The sequence below is a fragment of the Chrysochloris asiatica genome, unplaced genomic scaffold, assembly GCF_000296735.1.
Source record: "Chrysochloris asiatica unplaced genomic scaffold, ChrAsi1.0 scaffold00001, whole genome shotgun sequence".
In the NCBI taxonomy this organism is placed as follows: Eukaryota; Metazoa; Chordata; class Mammalia; order Afrosoricida; family Chrysochloridae; genus Chrysochloris; species Chrysochloris asiatica.
The window spans coordinates 8,357,210-8,378,672 of record NW_006408519.1 but is presented as its reverse complement, the minus strand read 5'-3'; the positions used below and the strand labels follow the sequence as shown (position 1 = coordinate 8,378,672).

The window sequence follows — 21,463 nt, the reverse complement described above, 5'->3', positions numbered from 1 at the left end:
TTTGCCATCTTGGCCTCCAAGGAGCACTCTGGCTGCACTTCTTTCAAAATGGATCTATTGGTTCTTTTGGCAGCCCACGGCACTTTCAAAATTGTTCTCCAACACCATAACTCAAAAGCATCAGTTTTGCTATGGTCTTCCTTCCTTATTCACTGTGCAGCTTTTGCAAAGATTGTTGTTGTTATGTGCCATGGAGTCGGTTCCGACTCATAGCAACCCTGTACAGGGTTTCAGAGGCTGTAAATCTTTACAGTAGCAGAAAGCCTCATATTTCTTCTGCGGAGCAGCTGGTAGTTTCGAACTGCTGACCTTACGGTTTGCAGCCCAATTCATAACCACTACGCTACCAAAGATTACTACCTAGAAAATCCTACTGGGGAGTTTTACTATGTGTCACATTGGCACCCAACAACAACAACATCCTCTAGCAATGGAAATAAAGCTTTTGAAACAGACCCAAATATGGATGCTTAGGTTCCAGAGGGAATGATACAATAGAATGGGCACATTTATAGATATATATCCTTTCTGTAAAACTTGATGTTTTTATTTCTCATTTGGATTCTCAAGTCTTATTTTAATGGATAATTCCATGAACTGTTTCTTCAAAGCTTTGTAGGTTGGCAGACACAAACTAATTCCATTCTAATTATAGCAGTGCCCCAATATGATTTGAGCAGACCATTAGGTCATTAACATTGGACAAGTTTCAATTGAGGAAAAAAAAAAAACAAACATGCCCATGAGACTTGAATTGTGAAATAGAATTACATTGTTAGATTTAAAATGTTGCTATTACAGATAAACCAACTCTTAGGAAGAATAAAGCTTAAATTCTAGATAATTTCAATGCTTAGTTCATAATTGATTCGGTAAATGTATATTTCATCCCTACCATATGTCAGAATCAACTCAACAGCAACAGGTCTTTATGGTTGTTTTGTTTGCTTGTGTGTGTAATACTTAGAGGTTGCAGAATTGACTAAGACATGGAGGCTTCTTCTCAGGATCTTAAAATCTGATGAGGAAGATGAGGCATATATGGTGGGGCTTCAAAAAGTTTATGAAAAAAAAATCATTATCTTTTCACTGAGTTTTTCCACAAACTTTCTGAAGTCCCCTTACATATGAATAAAAGCACTGTGCAAGGCAAAATGAGATGCACCATAGAGAAATTATTTCTATCTGTACAATGAGTCTAGAGGAAAAGAAGAGAGAAGGCTTCATGGATGATACAATATTTGACCTTGTATGGAAGGGTGGTCTGGACTAGTACAGATAGGGAAAAAAGATGGATTTGGTTACACTCTGGTCATTTATAAGCAGTTTGTAACCGGACCATCCTGTACTGAGAATAAAAGGTAATCTCAATGATATTATTTTGAGAAATAGCTTGGGAAAATATTATTCAGCTAGAGATAATTTTAGGAGCCCTGGTGATGCTGTAGGGTAAGTGTTGGGCTGCTAACTACATGGTCACTGGTTCAAAACTACCAGCTGCCCCATAGGAAAAAGATGAGGCTATCTGCTCCTGGAAAGAATTGCAGTTTTAGAAACACTCTATAAGAACGCTATGAATCAGAATTGACTCGATGTCAATGAGTTTGGGGTTTTTTGAGAGAGAATTTTCCTATGTGAGTAATAGTAAAGTTTAACATAGGGCTCAAATCTCTGCTTGTACTAAGATAATGGAGCTATGGTCTTACCTTTGTCTCAGTCTTAGTCATAGTTTTTAGTCTCAGTAAGTTTTCCTGTGGAGGATTTAATGATTTATATACAGGGTCAGAACTGACTCAACAGCACTTAACAACAACATACTTAACAAACTGGGTATTTTGTGAAGACAAAGGATTTCCGCTTCAAACACTAATTGTTGCTGCCATGTACCGTTCAATCTGTCCCAACTCATAGTGACCCTGTATAGATTTTCTGAGGAACGGCTGGTGAGTTTGAATCACCAACTTTGCAGTTCAAATTGACCTTTCAGTCCACTGCTTATCCTATAATGCCAAACCAGGACTCAAATACTAGTTGTTGTTAAGAACCATCAAGTCAGTTCTGATTCATGATGACTCTGTACATGGTTTCTGAGGAGCAGCTAGTGAGTTTGAACTGCTGACCTTGCAGTTCTAACCACACTTGAGAGTCAATGCTTGTTCTATAGGAGGGGAAAAAAGAAATGAAAGTATACACTCATAAATGTCTGACACTTTCTTCTCCCAAACCAATCAGATGATTGATGGCGTCACTTTTGTTTCTTATCTTTTTTGGATGTTACATAACAGGGGGAAAAAATAAGACTGTCCTCTCCTATAAAGATTTATAGGCTCAGGAATCCTATATAGGGTTGGTATGAGTCGAAAGGACTCCATGATGATAAGTCTCTCTTCAATCCTCTTTAAAAATCCATGTCATACACAGCTTCCAAAACAAGTCTCGTACCAGAAATTAAGCAGTTCAGTGTCTCCTGAAAATTTCCTTACAAATTTCCTACAATGCTAATTAATTGTGTATCTCCCAATGAAGTCTTTATAATGCCAAACAAATATCTTTCTTACTATAAGTCTACAGTAAGCCAAATAGTATTTCCTCACTCCATATATTCACAAGAGAAATGCTGTCTTTATTTTCAGCCAAAAATGACACCAGTTTTATTTAAATTCAGAGCTGAAAGATGTTTTATGAAATACCTCTTTCCTGATAGTGCCTTTCAATGGGTTAGGTGGAGACAGCTTAAAGAAGAGACAGCTCTGGAGCAGCAAACAGGAGGAAAAACAGTGTTGGGAAACTAGGTCAGATTGAGTCATTGCTACCAAGCTCTCAAAGAGAACCATGGGGTTCATTTTGCATTTTCTTCAAGTAATTGTGAGAAAGACAAACTAATTCCATATGGTGGCAGGGGGAGAGCTGAGAGCCAAAATAAAAATCTGCTTAGCTTGTCAGTACCTAAGACCTTAAAGTTCAGATATCTGAGAGTCTGTCTACTGTTTAAAAGACCCAAGGCCAAACTTCAATTTGTCATACATACAACTCCCACTCCCTTGGATAATAAGATTCGTACATATCTGAACAGACTAAAGGTGAAACAATGTGAAGAGTATGACAATTTCTTAAGAAGAAAAAATTAGTGAGAAAATAGATTTATGAGATTGAATTGACCAATTTAAAGAAAGTGAAGTTATATACTCACTCCAATAATACATGGATGTTATCAGGAAACTTGTTATTTAAGGATAGAATTCACTATTATTCTATTTTCCTTAAGTATGATGCTTTATCATTTCTAATTATTCATCTTTGAAGATCAAAGACCACAGCCTTCAGTATGGATTGTACTTCAATGTAAAAAAGACAAAAATCCTCACCACAGGACCAATAAATAACATCATGATGAATTGAGGGAAAAAAAATGACATTGTAAAAGACTTCATTTTGCTTCAATTCACAATCAGTGCTCATAGAAGCAGCAGTCAAGAAATCAAACTATGTAACAGATTACACTAGGCCAACTCGATGGATGCAAAAGACTTTATCTAAAGTGTTCAAGAGCAAAGGTATCAGTTTGAGGACTAAGGTATGCCTGACCTAAACCATGGTATTTTCAATTGTCTCATATGCATTTGAAAGTTGGACAATGAATAGGGAAGATCACAGAAGATATAATGCATTTGAGTTATGGTGTTAGAGAAGAGTATTACAAGTACCTTGGACTACCAGGGGAGCAAGTACATTTGTGTTGGAAGAAGTACAGCCAGAATGTTCCTTAGGAGCAAGGATTACAAGTCTTTGTCTCACATACTTCAGACATTTTATCAGAAGAACCAGTCCATAGAGAAGGACATTATGCTTGGTAAAGTGGAGGGTCAATGAAAAAGAGGAAGACCCTAACAAAATGGATTGCCATAGTGGCAGCAACATGCATTCATGGGTAACAACGATGGTGAGGATAGTGCAGGATCGGGCAGTGTTTTGTTCTGTTGTACATAGGGTTTCTATGAGTCGGAACCGACTCAATGGCACCTAAGAACACCATCAACAACAACTATTCAATCTTCTGAAATGTAAAGAAAAGAGTAAACTATGTTTACATCAAGCACCTATTCAATTTCAACATGTTCCTATCGTTTTATCATTTTTCCTTAGATGCTGGTTTAAAAAAATTGTTGACTTTTTAGAGTTGTTGCCTCAACGCTACTTGTAATTTTTCACCCCCCTTAAAAAGAAAAAGTAGGTTAAAAGGCATGCGTACCATGATTCTATTTTGTGGCTACCTTTTGGTCACATTTCAAGGTCAGCAATTCAGATCCACAAGTTGCTCCTTAGAAAACTATACTGGGTTGCTATGAGTTGGAGCCGACTCAATGGCACATAACAACAACAGTTCTTTATCTTGGGCAGTTTTTTTTTTTTGGCAACATCTTCATTTCTGTCCCTCAGTCAAATATTTGTTCTGGAGGAAGCATTTTTTTTTTTTTAATCTCCTAGCACATCATTCTTCATGCAAGTCCCCACCACATGGACTGAACACAAAAAATACGTATCTAGGACTCCCAGGGTGTTACTTTAAGGGAAGTATTTTCTCTAATGATTCACACTTTAGGTTCATTTCAGAGATATTCAAATTCGGTTGACTTTTGTCATGTGTATAATGAAGGTCTATGAGCTGAATAGAGAAAAATCATGGGTAGTTAGTTATCCATAAGTATTTTAGAAAGTAGAACCACTCATTCAGAAGAACCACTGGAATATTCTGTGTGATCCTTAATTAAAATAAATGTTCATATCTCATGACAAGATTACTGTTATTATTAGGTGCCATCAAGTTGATTTTGACTCATTATGACCCCAGAGTAAAACTGCCCCATAAGATTTCCTTGAGTGCAATCTGTATGGAGTAGATTATCAGGTCTTTCTTCTGTGTCTTTTTGTTGTTGTCATTGTTGTTTTTGTCAACTGAGTGAAAGTTTAGAGACAAGATCGTCAGTTTCACATTCAACAAATCATATGCTTTGTTTCAATGATCCCAGTCCCCTCCGTGCAACAACAGTTGTCTTGCTTCCTCCCTGTAGTTACCCATGTACAAATACCCTTTTTCAAACTCATATTTGTGGGATGTATAATAGGTAGATAGAAAGATGCATTTGGGTGTGTTTTTGAACTACCAACCTTTCAATTAGAAGTCACATGTTTATTGTGCCATCAGGACTCTTCAATGACAAGACTATGTGGCACTAATGAGTGGCCATCCCTTTGTTTACCTGAATCAAATAGCCAGCCCCAGTTAGCACCAAGCCAATGACTTGATTTACCTAAACTAACAAAGTATCTGAATTACCTGTAAGAAACACTAGAAAACCATTGTATCCTGGAAAACATGTTTTAATTAGTGAGCTTTTTCTATTAGGGAAATAGTAGTGACTCACCTTAAGAGGGAAGAAAGAAAGCCATCACTTACTGTGGAGAACCCCAAAAATCAGAGAACTATGCTTATTCAAGACCTCCTGTGGGCTAAATTCATCCTCTCCCCACAATAAAAGATGGCTTACTTTCTTTTCTTTAACTTAGTCAACAAAAATAATAATGGAGCAGATTTCAGGAGCAGAGTTTGCAACTACTTCATTTTGGAATCATTCATCTTATTTCTCCTATCTGATTCTGTACTCACCAAACAAGCAGCTTCATCATTGTAATTTGGTTTCCTGTATAAAATTCAAAGGAGACCATGAAACTACCCGCCACAGGCTTCTATTCTGACTGTACATTGAAACCTGGCAGTTTCTGGGAGATTTTGAGTTGACTTTGAGAGGCTGAAGACCTCCAAGGAAAAGGCTGAAGACCTCAACAAAAATTAAAAATTCAGATCACATCTGGAAGGTAGTGAACTCACTCAAGTAACATCCCTTGTGGGCTAGGTGAGGGTTCCCCTTGTTGACCTTCCACCTTACTTTCCCCTGGTGAACTCTACCTCCTTGTGGGCTGGCTGAAACCTAAAATGTAAATCAGCATTTAGAAATGCTGCAAATTTTGCATCATCAGCAACTTTTAGCCTTCCTCACAGAATTTGCCTGTATGTGATAATTCGGCCTTAGTGGTTTATTTGAACACTGAATAACTAGAGGTTCTATTAATCATTAAAATCAGCAAAACTTGAGTAGGGTCTAAATGTTTATCTTGTTCTTACTCATATAGTTCTGCAGACTTTTTTTTTTTTTTTTTTAATTAGACACAAACTTTTAAAAAAATTTTTGTTGAGTACTGTTCCTCAATAAAATACCAAGCCTCCCAAAATAATAATGAGATTTATTCATATTATAGGGGCAAACATAAGTCAGCTATATATCCAAATATTAATATTATTCCTGCTTAGTGAATAATGTGAATTTTTTTTTCAAAGCTGGCCAAGATCCTCATTTTCACAGATTATTAATCAACTATTAACTCTACTGTGACTGCTACTGCTGCTATTGTATGCATTTGAGTCGGTTCTGAGTCATAGCAAACCCGTATAGGGTTTCCAAAGCTATAAATCTTTATGAGAGCAGAAAGCTTCATCTTTCTCCTGTGGAGCAACTGGTGGATTCAAATTGCTGGCTTTGTGGTTAACAACACAAAGTGATACCCACTCCAAGTGGTGGTGCTGTGGATCTAAAGGGAGTATTGACAGGTGATTTGGGTGGAAAACGGTGTTGATATAAAGGAACAGTGTCCATTGAGTTAGCAAAGCCTCGATCAGAGAAGACCTTAAATATCAAATGGAAATTGAAAACTTTAAGAGAGGTGCCCTGAGTCCTAAGGAGCCATTGGAGAAGCTGAACAAGTTTACATTATTCAAAGTGTTACACTTCCTGGACAAATATGAAAGCAATGTTTAGGATCTATAGGAAATGAACAGACTTCAGACAGCTACATAAGGCCACCAGGGTAATTTGTCCAGTAGTTTTTGTTTTGTTTTGTTTTTTTAAATTCTAAGACCCTATTCTTCTATATAATGGAGCCCTAGTAAGGAGCTCTGGTAGCGTAGTGATTACTAATCAGGCTGCTAACCTCAGGGTCAGCAGTTCGAAACTACCAGCTGTTCTTTGGGAGAAAGATGAAGCTTTCTGCTCCCATAAAGATTTAGAGCCTTGGAAACCCTATATAGTGTCGCAATGAGTCAGAACTGACTCCACAATATATCACCACCACCACCAGTGTGACACTGTAGAATAAGCACTGGACAGCAAGTTCAGTTTGAACCACAAGGTCAGCATCTCAAACTCACCAGCTGCTCCTCAGAAACCCTATTTAGGGTTGCTATGAGTTGAAACCAGTTCAATAGCACTAAACAACAACAATTAACAACAACAATAACATTCTATAAAATGTTCTCAGATGGTCTGTAAAAAGTCATCTGACTTCACCAAAAGAGTAAAAAGAGAGCCCACAGAATGGGAAAAATATCTTTTGCAATGATGCATCAGACAAGGGACTAATTTCTAAAACTTATAGGAAACTACAACATCTCTCCAAGAAAAAGACAGATAACCCAATTAAAACATGGGCACTGAACATGAACAGACACTTCACCACGGAGGAGATCCAGGCAGCCAATAAACATAGAGAAATGTTCACGATCACTATCCATTAGAGAGATGCAAATCAAAAACAACAATGAGATATCATCTCACACCAACAAAACAGCAAAGATCAAAAAAGTAGAGAACAATATATGCTGGCGAGGATGTGGACAAAAAAGTAGAGAACAATATATGCTGGCGAGGACGTGAAGAGACTGGGACCCTCTTACATTGTTGGTGGATTGCAAAATGGTCCAACCACTCTGGAAAACAATATGGCGCTTCCTCAGAAAGTTGGAAATAGAAATACCTTATGATCCAACAATTCCTCTATTTGATATTTATCCACAATACAAGCCTTAACACAAGTAGATATATACACACCAATGTTCATAGCAACACTATTGACAATAGCAAAAAAGATAGACAGCCTGAGTGCCAATCAACGGAAGAATGGATAAACAAACTTTGGTACAGACACACAAAGGAATATTATGCTACCTTGAAGAATAGCAAGGAAGCTGCAAGCCACCACATAACACGGATGAAACTTGAGGACATTTTGCTGAGTGAAATCAGTGTCACAAAAGGAGAAATACTCCATAGGACCATTATTGTAAATTATTAAGAAAAAGTGCCCACACTAAAAGGGAAAAAAAAAAATTCTTTGCTGGTTACCTAGGTGTATTGGGTGGGGTGAGGGGAGGGAGGGGAAGATGGAGCACAGGGTAGGGAATAGGCACAAGATAGTTTGGGTGTTGCCGGGGGAATGTAGCAATACATAAGAAGGGCAGGGGAATGGAAGAACAAAGCAGATGGGAGAATATGTAGGCAGGTTTGCATGGGCTAAGTGCAACATAGGTAAATACTGAGGTATGCTCAACTTTGGGACAACAGGCTCTGGGTTTGAGGCATGGTTTGAATAGGTAAAAGAGGGGAAATAATGTTAAGTTGCTTGGCTGTTTTTTGAATCTTGGTTTCTCTTACCTACTATTGTAAAACAGACAATTGATGGGGAGAGAAAGGAATAACCAGAAACATCACCATAGAAAGCTTGTAAATCCATCTTCAGTTTATAACTGATTGGAATACCTAAAATGGGACTAGAACTTGCCCAGTGAAGGAAGCTTCCTGCGGAGCTTTTGCATTGCATAGGTGAAATCCTGATCCCCATCCAGAATCTTCTGAGGTAGGAAATTTCCACTGAAAGGACAAGCAGATCAGCCTGGAGTGGCTATAAGAACAGATAATACTTCTTGAAAGAAAGACCAGCAGGAAAAATAAAAAACAATAATGGCAGTCTGATTGACTACTACAAGAACAAGAAAGTTGTTCACCCAGGAGCCATCAAAGCAAGCAGTCAGGTCCCCTCAGGGGCAGACTCCCTTCCAAGACTGAGACTTAAGGAAAATACACTAGCAGGCATGAGGTCTTCCTGGTGACCATGTTGGTCTACTGGTAATGGGAAGTAGGGGAATGAAGTTGTGAGCTAAATCTGACCAAGTTCAATAGATTCCTGTCAACCTGGGTTGAGACCTGGTTGGCCAGCAGTATGGCGAGACCTGAGGACTTCTGGGGACAGGGGCATGGCCACAGAGGACTAGGGCAGAGAATGAAGCATACAACTAATGTGAGGTGAGGGGAGATGCACAGGAATGCCTATACTTGCAGATAGTGCTCACTTGACCTGGCTTCAATGGCTGGATGATCAGAACTCGACTAGAGGAAGAAAGAAGAGGAAAAAAGAGTAATCCACTACAGTTTGATGAACTTGACCTATACTTACGGATGTAGTAGCTCAAAATAGGGAACAAATCTTTACAGCAAGGGTCATTCTCACCCCCTCCATACACAGAGTAGACAGGGATGGGCAACTTGGACATTGGTTACCCAAAATGTGGGGGTGGGTGTTATAAAAGCACGAAGTGACTGGCTTACAAGTTTTCAAGAGGGAGCCTGGTTCCAGAGGGTGCAGAGGAAGGTAGAATCTTCACTGAGTGGTTTCCAACCTGGTCTGGGCTGGTGAAAGGAGATGGGGGTAAGACTCTTGTGGTTCTATTGTGAATAATTGCTATCTGAACTGACTGTGAGAATTGCAAATGTAAAGGTAGAGTTTTGTGACAAAAGGAGGGGAGTGGTTGATTTTGCAGTCTAGGAGCAGAGGACCCTGGGGCTATCAAGGGAGAAGAGCAGAGTGCAGGACCCTATCCAGAGAAGCAGCGACACCAGAGATGGACGTAGAGACGATGACATGGAGAGATGGAGCTGCTGGGGACTCTGGACTCAGGGAGGGAGAGAGGCTTTGTACAAGCTGATGGCCAGGATGCATGGAGGGGATTGTAATCATTGCAGTGAAGTGAAATACGCTAGGATTAATGTAAAACTGATGTTCTCCCATGTAAACTGTCACACAATTCACAATAAAAACTTTTTTAAAAAGTCATCTGAGATGCTAGTTGAAAACTCAGGCTCCTGGGCTATGCTGCCAACCTCCAAAGCTGAGTGCTTGAAGTTGGAACCCATGAATCAGCTTTTTTTTTTCTCCTGAAAGATGAGATGCTTTGTTATAGATTCAGTTATGTCAGTGCCACTAACTAGGTTAAGATGAATTTTATATGAGAAATGTTTCTAGAATAAAGTAGGTTCTTTGTGGAACGTCATATATGTAATTAAAGAGTTAAGATTTTTAATTAAATTTTATGGAAACCACTAAATTGCAAGCGCCTCAAAGGCATGGATTTTTGTCTCTTTTGTATGCTCAATATCACTTAAATGCTTAGAGCAATATCTAGTGTATAGTTAATGTTAGGTGCCTTCAGGTTGGTTTTGACTCAAAGCAACCTTATACAGAACAGAACAAAACACTGTCCGGTCCTTTGCCATCCTTAAAAATAACTTAAGTACATTGCTGCTACCACTGTGCCAATCCATCTTATTTAGGGTCTTCCTATTTTTCGTTGACCCTCCACTTTGGCAAGCATGATGTCCTTCTTCAGGTACTGGTCCTTCCAAAGTACAAGAGATGAAATCTCACCATCCTGGCTTTTAATGAGTTGTACTTTTCCCAGCACAGATTTGTTTGTTCTTCTGGCAGACCATGGTACTTTGAATATTCTTCTCCAACACCATAAGTCAAATTAATGAATTATTTTATGGTCTTTCTTATTTATTGTCCAACTTTCACATACATATGAGACTATTGGAAATACCATGGCTTGGGTCCGGTGCACTTTAGTCCTCAAACTGATGTTTTTGCTCTTCAACACTTTAAAGAGGTCTTGTGCTGCATATCTGCCTAATTCAATAAGTTATTTGTTTTCTTAACTGCTGCTTCCATGAGTGTTGATAGAGGATCATGCTGGTATTTAAAATACAGGTGGATAACTTCCACCTCACAGCAACACACAAGCCACCACAATATAACAAACTGTCAGATGAATATATAATTTGATCTCAAAAAACATTTGTAATTAAGAGATGGGCTTTTGAGTGAACTATAGCTAAATTGCAGTTTACTTAGCCTTTCTAAGCCTGTTCTTGTTGCTTTTGTTAAGTGCTATCCAGTCAGTGTGAACTCTCGGCAACTCTGTGCACATTACCCAACCCTAGGCCATCTTCACAATTATAGTTATGCTCCCCTGTGTTGAGTGTATTCCTCTTTTTTTTATGACTCTCCAGTTTACCAAACATGCTATCCTCTAGTGATTGATCCCTACTCATAGCCTAAATATATACAAATACAAACTTGCTGCCATGGAGTGATTCTAACTCACAGCGACCCTACAGAGCAGAGAGGAACTGCCCCACAGGATTTCCTAAATCTTTATGGAAGCAAACTGCCATATTTTGCTCCAACCACAAGGAGTGGTTGGTGGGTTCCAACTGCCAGTCTTTCAATGGATGCTTAACCATGGTGCCACCAGGGTTTCTGGCAACTGAGACAGGAGGATACAAGTGTCTGTATCACAGCTTTAACATTAAATTAAATGAAGTAGCATCTAGAAAGCATTTAACAGAGTGCCTGGCACAGAGCAAGTCCTCAAGCAACAAAAGTTAATTGTTGGTGTTGCTATTAATAATAACATTTAGCACATCATCAGTATCATCAGTATTAAATATTAATGGTATGACTTATACAGTAGACGCTCTAAAAGTCACTTTGGTTTAAAGATTTAAATATGTGTAATAATAAAATAAAACAATGCTCCTTCTATTATAAATCCTACATTTTTGGAGAACTGTATGTGTTTGAAGTAAACACAGTCCATAGAGAATTTGTATATTTTAGAGTTTTTTGTTCATTGTTTCTTTCCTTCTTTCTTTTTTGCTTCCTTCTGTCCTTTCTTTCCTTCTTACTCTCTGAATTTGGTTCAGAGAGTGTGCATCTTAGTTTTTTGGAAGGGCTGAATTCAGTGAAGGGACAAATGTGATCCAAAAGGTCAACATTGAATGAGTCAGTCTTCTGGGCCCTGTTATTTTGTTGAATGGCTTATTTTGGGTTTTTTCTCTTTTTTTGTTTAAAACTCCAGGTTGTATTTAAAGGGTCACACTGGGACAGCAGGAAAACAGAGCAGCCTGATCTTACACGGTGCTGATTTCAGCACGAAAGATGCTGATAATGACAACTGTATGTGCAAATGTGCCCTCATGCTAACAGGAGGTAAGTCCTATGGGGCTCGTCTCTAAGTTATGCTTCATTGATTTGAAGCTTGAGGTTTCTTATCTACGAGAAAGGGGTATGATCATCTGGTCAGGAAACCAAAGAGCAAGTCTCTAGAGATAGTTTTGTTCTGCCCACTAATTTACCATGTGTTCTTGTGCAAGACATTGTTAACATACTTAGAGGTTTTCATTCTATCCTAGTATCTATAGTAGAGTAGGCGAAACTTAGTCTGAATAATTTTATTAGGCTCATCAGGATCCTGTTATTTCATCTCCTAACAAAATCATTATGATACCAAAGTAGAATGAACAAACACATTGGCAATTCAACATGTACAGTTTATAAGTAGCATCTGCTACTTATAAAATGCTTTGCAAATGTGTAATTTCAATTGACCAATCAATTGAAATGGAATAAGAATGAAGAAGTATAGTTGGACTGAAACCTAAAGTCATACCATTCAGAAAAGCTATACCAGGATTTTGCATTAGGTTGCATTGACCTCACAAGATATTTTTAGATGGTATAGGAGATACTATAAAATAATATTGTGTCCCATAGTAACAATGTTGATCCTTTTTGGCTTTCTCAATATTTTTTTCCAATCTTCTGATTGCTTCTAAGAAAAATGCTCAGTTTATTGCTAGTAACTTACTAATTACCCTTCTTAGCCAAAAACAGTACCCTCAACCCCAGACCCAGGTTCTTGGTTAGGTCATTGGAATCTACTGAGATTTAAATAATGTTATTTTGCTTTAATTTTAGATTATTTAAATATACCTTCTAATATAGCAAGTGATATGCATTCCCTCTCCAAAGGAATTATATAAACTTTACATTTTAAGTACATTCGCAGTATGTGATATTTAACTAATCATTGATTTAAATATATTAACTAATGATCAATACATTTTTTAATGAATATGTAAGATTTATACATGAATGATAAACGTTTTGGAAATTGCGAACACCTAATTTCATTAGATGCAGCTCAAGACATTGGCACTAAATAAAATTGTAAAGGAAACCTCCTTGTCAGTGTTTCTCCTTTCCCAATTTTAAAAGAATTTCCCTCTCTTCATAGAATAGCAATCATTCCTATTTTCAACTGTTCTGTGTAAATCTATAAAAAACATGTTAGTAAGAAAAAAATTGTTCAAATATAATTATTTTCCACCCAGAAACTATTTAGTAATTCATGACACCTTCCTATGTGTAAAGTACACTCTAGAGAGTTTTCAAGGCTGTGACCTTAAAGAAGCAGATCACTACAACTTTTTTTCTGAATTGCATCTGTTGTTGTTGTGTGCCGTGGAGTTGGTTCCGACTCATAGCGACCCTGTACAGGGTTTCCAAGGCTATAAACCTTTACGGGAGCAGAAAGCCTCATCTTTCTCCCGCGGAACAGATGGTAGTTTCGTACTGCTGACCCTGAGGTTAGCAGCCCGATTCATAACCACTACGCTACTAGTGCATCTAGGTGGGTTCCAACTACAACCTTTCAGTTAATAGTCTGGCATTTAATCATTTGTGCCACCCAGGGACTTTGCATTTCTTTGTTGTTGTTAGGTGCCTTGGAGTCAGTTATAACTCATAGTGACCCTGTTAGAAGAGAATGAAACACTACCCTGCACTGTAGATAATGGGCTCACAATTGCTGATAACATATACAAGATCTGTGAGATAGTCTCACCATTCTTAGAGCATATCGGCTATACTTCTTTTAAGAGGACCATTGTGTTACATGTTATTATATATTACTTGACTGTTGTTCAGTGTTGTCAAGTCAGTTCTGACTCATAGTGACCCTCTATAGGGTTTCCAAGGGATGGCTGGTGGTGAGTATGAACTGTTGACCTTGTGGTTCACAGTCCAGTGTTGATCCTACAGTGTCACACCAGGAGTGCCTTCAAGTTGGTTCTGACTCGTAGTGATCCTGTATACAGCTTCTGAGGCTGTAAATCTTTGCAGGTACAGCAGTTTCCTTGACATGCAATACCAGTTCACTTGAACTTTAAATCAGCTGTGTATAATAAGCAGAGAGAAAAACTTCTATCTCTACTTTGTACGTTGTTGTGTTAACTGCCATTGAATTGGTCCTGACTTACAGGTACCCTGTGTAAGGTTTCAGAGTTGCAGCTGGTAGGTTTGAACTGCTACCTAGCAGTTCAAATGGACTTTGCTGTCCAGTACATTATCCTGCAGTTTCACACAGGATTAGAAAGGTTAAAGTAAGTTAATGTTCACTATTTTATTCTTAGCATCTACTGAAGTAGATTGTGGCAAATAGGGCTCCCCGCAAAATAAGATGCATGCATGAATGATGTCAAATTTAGGACATGTTGTAAACTGGTAATCTTTGAAATCACTGTGAAATTTGAACCAGTGAAATTAATGTGTGGGTTGAAATATCTCTCATCAAGTAACAGAGCATTGTCAAGTATAGAAGGAAGGTGGTTATGTGCTGTGGAGCGACTGTTAATCTTTACGGGAGCAGAAAGCCTCATCTGTCTCCTGCAGAACAGCTGGTAGTTTTAAACTGCTGTCCTTGAGGTTCACAGCCCGATTCATAACCACTATGCTACTAGAGCTCCTATTACCATCTTCTGAAAGTAAGACAAGCTTCAGAATCATGAAAGCCACTCTGTTATTTTGTTTCTTATCATACCTTTCTCTTTAATGCTTTGAGTATACCATTTTGACATTGAATATTTAAAATATTTATTATTTGTAATTTTATGACTACACCATTAAAAAAACATAATAAAGATTCAGTTGTTCCACATTTAGAGTGTTTTAAAAAAAAAAGTGGTACCCAAAGGTCAGTTCTTGAACTTTTTTCCTGAAAGAAAAACATTTCATTACCTCCCTGAATGCTTAAATGAAATTGTCAGCAACTTTAGGCAAAGACAAAAGGGCTGTGGCTTTCCAATGTGCTGTCCATTTTAATATTGAAACACCCTTCATTTTCCCTGTGTCTATTTTTACAGATAATTTTTCTTACCAAATAAATACACCACGTGAAAGACCAACAGTAAAAATCTTTCAATTGTTTCCTTAGAAGTGTGTTCCAATATGTTCATATTCCTGTCATAATAATGAAAATATGGAACAAGGCAAAGAGGAAAATATACCTCTTGGTTGTCAATGAAAAAAAAATTCATTGCTTAGATTTATGGTTTTATTTCTGCTTCACATGATTGAACTTTGTCATGGTCTTTCATCCATAATCATTCTTGGACCTGCTTCTTACTGACCAATAAACACATATGTTAGGGAGAAAAAAAAAAAATTCCACTTATTTCTTGGGCTGGAATACTCTAAGTAAATGTGTTTTTGTAACAAATTCTATTACCCTATCAAATATCCTTTTGAAAGAACCCAGGTCTGCAAACTTAGTCACTTTGCAAAGTTAAAATCTGGACTTTAGATAGCTAAGAACTGGAGAACATAAGGATGAATGTCAATAACAGTTCAGGTAACGGTTGCTGCCTGGAATTTATGTCCTAATTAGCTACTGCATACCACTACCATTTAATCTCTCAATTTTTCCCTTTTAAAATAATTTCTTCTCTAATGATTTTTCCTTTCTTCTCCTTTTTAAAATTTGTATTTGAGCTCATTGTTTATTTTAAATAATCTTTAAAGCAGTGATGCTTGATGCTCTTTGGAGCTAATAACTCAGTTTTCAGTCATCATCAATGAAAAGTTTGTTTTGTCTTGTTTATAGATGAATTTTTTTAATTTGTTTCTTCTAACAGAAATGGAGGTGAATTAAGATGTCTAGCCCCCTGATAGTGTTCTATGCCGTTTTCTTTAAGTACGTGGAAGGATTAAGTTGGAGGATATAGTAACATTTTTACTCTTATCTGTTAACGACTAAATAGACAGAAGATACGTTTTTTGAAAATGGAAGGTATTTCAGTTGGACATAGGTAAAACATTCTGATCTTCCTTTCGTACCCAATTCCTTTTATCGATGTAACACGCTTTAGTGAGTCTCCATGAGTTGGAATCAACTCGTCAACAACTAACACCACCTACTAAACCCAGTTATTGAGCAAAAGAGGAGGCTTCCTGTCTTCATAGAGCTTGCACCTACTTTAGAGCACCATCAACAACAACAACAAAAAAAACAATAAATAGCACAGTTTAGAACCATAACAATTTCTACAGGCAACATTACTGGAGGAAGGGGGAAGCAACTTTAGACAGAGGGTTCCCGGATCAATGAGTGGACTGGATTGCCAGGGAGGCTCATGCAAGTCTAGTTATGGGCATCTTCAGGTAGAGAACAGAGAGTTATTTATTTGAAAGAGTTGAGTTATGAACCTTCCAGCAGTTATGGATCTAAAGTTAGATAGTCCCTCAAGTTTTCTTGCAAATTCTGTGATTCTATTGTTCAGTGTACCCCTTTGCAGTTGTTATGAGAGAAAAAAATTGTTCAATGTGTTGTTCAGTGGTAATTCATAATGCATGATTAAGATGAAAAGTGATGTAGTAGACTGAGAAAGTACCAGGCATATGTATTTATAAAAGTAGAGACCCCAAGGTTTAGCCCTCATTTCCTAGAAGGAAGCCAACAACTCTTCCATTCCATTTTAATGTTGAATAATCTTTGTGTTTTATTACCCATTTCTTATGTAACCAGAGGGTATATTTCAAGGTCAAAACTGCTGCATGCATTTTCTATGGAACTGACTGACCCCTTAATTAATCATTAAATAGAGATGGCTTGTCAGCATAGATTTGTAAGCCAGAAATATCTGTGCTTTGTAACTGCCATTGACGTTGGGAAAATGTCTAAGTTTTCTCCCCAGGTCTCCCCATTATATAGGCTATTATTGAAAAACTGTGTATTTCTTTACTAGGAGGAATAAATTTAAAAGGTGATTTTTAGGAAATGTTTTCTTAGTCCCCCAGGAGAGCACCTATTGTGCCCTTCTGAGCCCAAAGAAAGGAATCAGTTTCATTAAAACTGAACAGTTTAAACTGTGTTCTAACATTAAGAAGATGAAGGTGCAAATTCATTCAATGTGTGCTTGTGTTTATACTGATTTGCTCCATATAAAAACTAAATATTCAAAAACTCTCTTACTCCAGAATTATGAAAATGAAAACCTTTATTTATTATCAGATGGCTGCATTCAAAGCAACATTATCTTTGATATAAAATTAGGATTCTTCAAAATAAGTATTTTTCAAAGTCTATTAGAAATGGCAAATTATTAAAGGTTGCCAACAACAACAATAACCATGGTATTCTTTTACATTACTTGCCTTACCTTTTTTTCAACACAATTTCCATATTTAGTGCACAACATAAAAGCTAGGTAAAATGTGACCTAACCTTCTGCAGAAAGAACCTGCTGCAGCAGAAACCCCAATCTCTGTTCCCACACATAAACTATGTCAGCTGACAGACAAGGCTTTCTAAAGCTAACAAAGGATACTTCTCAGTTCAGTCCTAAAAGAAGGGATAGTCATACACATAAATTTCTGAGTACACCCTAGAATTACCAGATGCTACCAGCAGAGAATTGATAAATGCTTGCCTTGCTTTCTATATTATCTTGAAAATGACAAAGAAAGAAAGGAAGACAAACAAACAAACAAGTAGCAGCTTTTCCAACTGGTGAATGCTGTTGTTGAAGTGAGAAGATCATTGGAGAAAATGTAAGCATCAGGAAGCCAGGACAGGCAAGGTCAAATAACTGACATTTTTTTTTTTTTTTTTTTCCTTAAGGCAAACATGCTATGAGAAAATATCTGTATGGATAAATTCACTTAAATCACATACATTACAAGGAGTTCTGGTGGTACAGTGGGTTAGCCATTGGGCTGCTAACCTAAGCTCTGTTGTTCACACCCACCAAGTATCTGCAGGAGAAAGATGAGGCAGTCTGTTTCCATAAAGATTGACAGCATTAGAAACCCTGTGGTGCCGTTCTGCTCTGTCCTATAGAGTTGCTATAAGACAGAGTTTGAATCAACTCAACAGCAGTGATGTTGAACAAAGTATAAATCTCAAGGATTGAGTCTGACTTTTAAGAATAACTAAACTCCAAAATTGGAAGTATTCAAGGGTTAGATCCCTGACTTTCAAATTAATTTCATCTTTCTGAGTGCTAAGTTAGGAATTCAATTTCTATTTTCTGGGCTGTTTCGTATATTGGCAAAAGAATGAAGGATGTCAGAAAATGTCAGTCAAAAGATACATTTGGAAAAAGACGAGCCAGAAATTGATCTGCGTAGAACATGAGGCTGCCACAAACAGTCACTAATTGACAGTGGATGAACTATCACTGAACACCTCATTTTGGTCGTAATTTCCTCTAATAATAATATTGCTAGTATTCATTTAGCTCTCAGTCTACTAGGCATGTTTGCATGATTCCAAATGCTTTACATTTAATAACCTATGCGCACTTCCGAAAGGAGCTCTGGTAGCACAGTGGTTACAAAATGTGCTGTGAACCACAAGGTTAGCAGTTCAAAACTACCAGCTGCTCTGCGGGAGAAAGATGAGGCTTTCTGCTCCCGTAAAAATTTACAGCCTCGGAAACCCTGTTCAGGGTCACTATGGGTCGGAACCGACTCGACGGCACACAACAACAACAACATGCACTTCCGAAGAACCATTTAAAGCAAGGATCACAATAATACCTTGGACAAGAACTGGGATACAGAAAGCTTATACAGTTCACCGAAGGCCACACAATAAAGGTTCAGAGCCAGGATCTAGGTACAAGTACTCGAGCTCTAGAGGGCATGAACTTATCTCCTCTGTTTACTGCCTCCCTTGAAAATATCAGCATTCAAAGAGGAGAGAACTGGATTTTAATGTTTGCAGCACATTTTCGTGAGCATTTTCTCACTTAAACATAGTCAAAAGTGAAACAAGGCCCAGGAGAAAGGAAAGACAGTAAGAGAATCCCCAGAAGTTTTAAATGAATTCAAGATTACTGGCCAGGATAAACAACTTTTCATCCTTGGAACAAAAAGAAGAGCAAGAAAAGAAAGAGAAAAAAATAAAACAGTTCTTGGCCTGAAGGGGATATAGTACGAGATGACAGAAGGAATGCAGACCTCTGAAAAGGTCTTCAGCCCCCCTGCACAGAATATCCATGCAGCTGCTCCTTGAAGCTAGTGAGGCGTTGGATCAACTTTGTACTAGTGAACCCCACCAGTGGCTTTCATGATGAGCCACTGATAAGAGCGGCACCAAGCAACCTAGTCCAGGCTCACCCTTACTTACTGATAAAGAGCACAACCTTATTCTTTTACATACTGCTAATTAGAATACATGCATTGAAAATGAATACCAGAAATGCACAGAAACAGATCAATTGTGGGGTTTTTTCTTTTGCTCTACTTTTGGCCTTAGAAAGGGTTTTGAGAGATAATTTTGTTTAAGATGAGAAGAATTTGAGAGTTCGCTTTCCTACTTTTAAACGAATGTGAACTTCAAGCATGCAAAACTATAAATCAGATTCCCATATTCTGGACAAACTTTCACTCATTGGTGATAAAATGTGAATTTGCTGCTTTAAAGATAAAAGACTCAAATGTTTTTTAAAGGCATGGGAAGCCCTGGATAGTCATTACAAAACGAAATTTTAATGAGCGAAGTGTAAATGAATTAGAAACATGCATCTCGGATTTCTTATTAAAATATACACGAGGTTACAGGTTATGAAGAAAAATGCTTCGCAAAGAACTTCTTGGCAGTTGCCAACCTCAAAACATTTGAAACATTTTATCAGTTCTCCAACAAGCTGCTTTCTTCCATCATTAGCTTGCATCACTGAGTCCTTTTAAGCTGAAAGTGCCTTCTCTAAATTAACTTTCTTTAGCATATTTCTCATTTGCTAGTCCCAGCACATACAGAGCAAAGTACAAAGTTAATATTTCCCTGGGACTGCAGAGAACATATAATCCAGCTATTTGGTATCTTGTCAGATACCAACTGCAAACCATACAGAGACAACCTTCTGTATTTGAGTACGTTCCTGGACGGCACTTTGGTCCTGTGCTGGGCAGATATGATTACCATATCTACTGAAAACTAGCCAGTATGGATGAGTACCCAGGAGTCCACTACACTTTGGCCTGCAGTACATAAATCTGTTTTAAAAGCACATTGGTCTTGTTTTCTACAAAATGGGTGACAAATTAATTTTTTTTAAGTTCAAGAGGCTAGAAATTCAAATTCAGGGCATCAATGGGACTATCTTCTTTTTTTATGGACTCTTAAGAAAAGATCATTCCTTATCTCTTTTAGTTTTAATACTATCAAATTGACTCCAAGTCATGAGAACCCCATGTGTGCTAGAGCAGAATTGTGCTTCATAGGATTTACAAAGCCTGATTTTTCAGAGGTAGATCACCAAGTCTTTCTTCTAAAGCACTTCTGAGTGATCTTGAACATACAACCTTTTGGTTAGCAGCCAAATAGCCCTGAGCATTTTTTGGCCTTGACATATGCTCTCCACACTGTCTATGACTTTGTTTCCTTGTCTGTTCCCCCCTTTTATAAGGAGAATTGGATAGAACTCACCCTAATCAATATTACTCAATTGGTAATATCTTCAATATTGTTGTTGTTAAGTGCTATTGAGTCAGTTTCCACTCACAGCAACCATGTATGGGGTTCCCAAGGAGTGGCTGGTGGGTTTGAACTGCTGACCTGTGGTTAACAGTCCAGTGCTTATTCTACAGCACCATACCAGAACTACAGTATCTTCAGTGGAAGACACTATTTCCCCAAATATGATCACTTTCACAGGTTAAGAGCTCGAGATATTAACATATCTTTTGGGGGACACAATTCAATCCATAGCATGTATCTCAGGATTTGTGTCTAAAATAATTGGTATGCTTTATTTTTTCCAAGGAAAGGCAGAAATGCTCAAATTAATATAAAGAAAGTCCTTTGTTTTTATGTATGTGGCAGAAAAAGCATAGAAAATACTTGCTCAAAAATAGCTGTTTCTGCTACATTGAAATTCAGAATATTCTATAAAAGACACTACCATCAAAATCGCCATGAGAAATAATTGCCTTTTCATTTCATTTTATACTGTCTTATGAGTTTATTATCATCAATTAGTAACCAATCATTCACAGTATGCATAGCCAACTGGTCTTAAGATACACCAATAATCACATACTTGTAGCTCTTCAATTTCATCATGAAATCCATATAAAACATAGAAAGCAAAACCATAGTCAATTCTTAAAG

The 21,463-nt window shown here is 37.6% G+C and overlaps 1 protein-coding gene across 2 annotated transcripts in view; it reads left to right on the top strand.

The window, feature by feature from the left end:
* Window positions 1–21,463, top strand: part of ANGPT1 (angiopoietin 1) — a 427,423-nt gene that overhangs the window by 391,374 nt on the left and 14,586 nt on the right. For both annotated transcript variants that reach the window (XM_006830637.1, XM_006830638.1), the window contains exon 8: window positions 12,086–12,216. In XM_006830637.1, coding sequence (XP_006830700.1) covers window positions 12,086–12,216 — 131 coding nt within the window. The remainder of the gene's footprint in view (window positions 1–12,085; window positions 12,217–21,463) is intronic.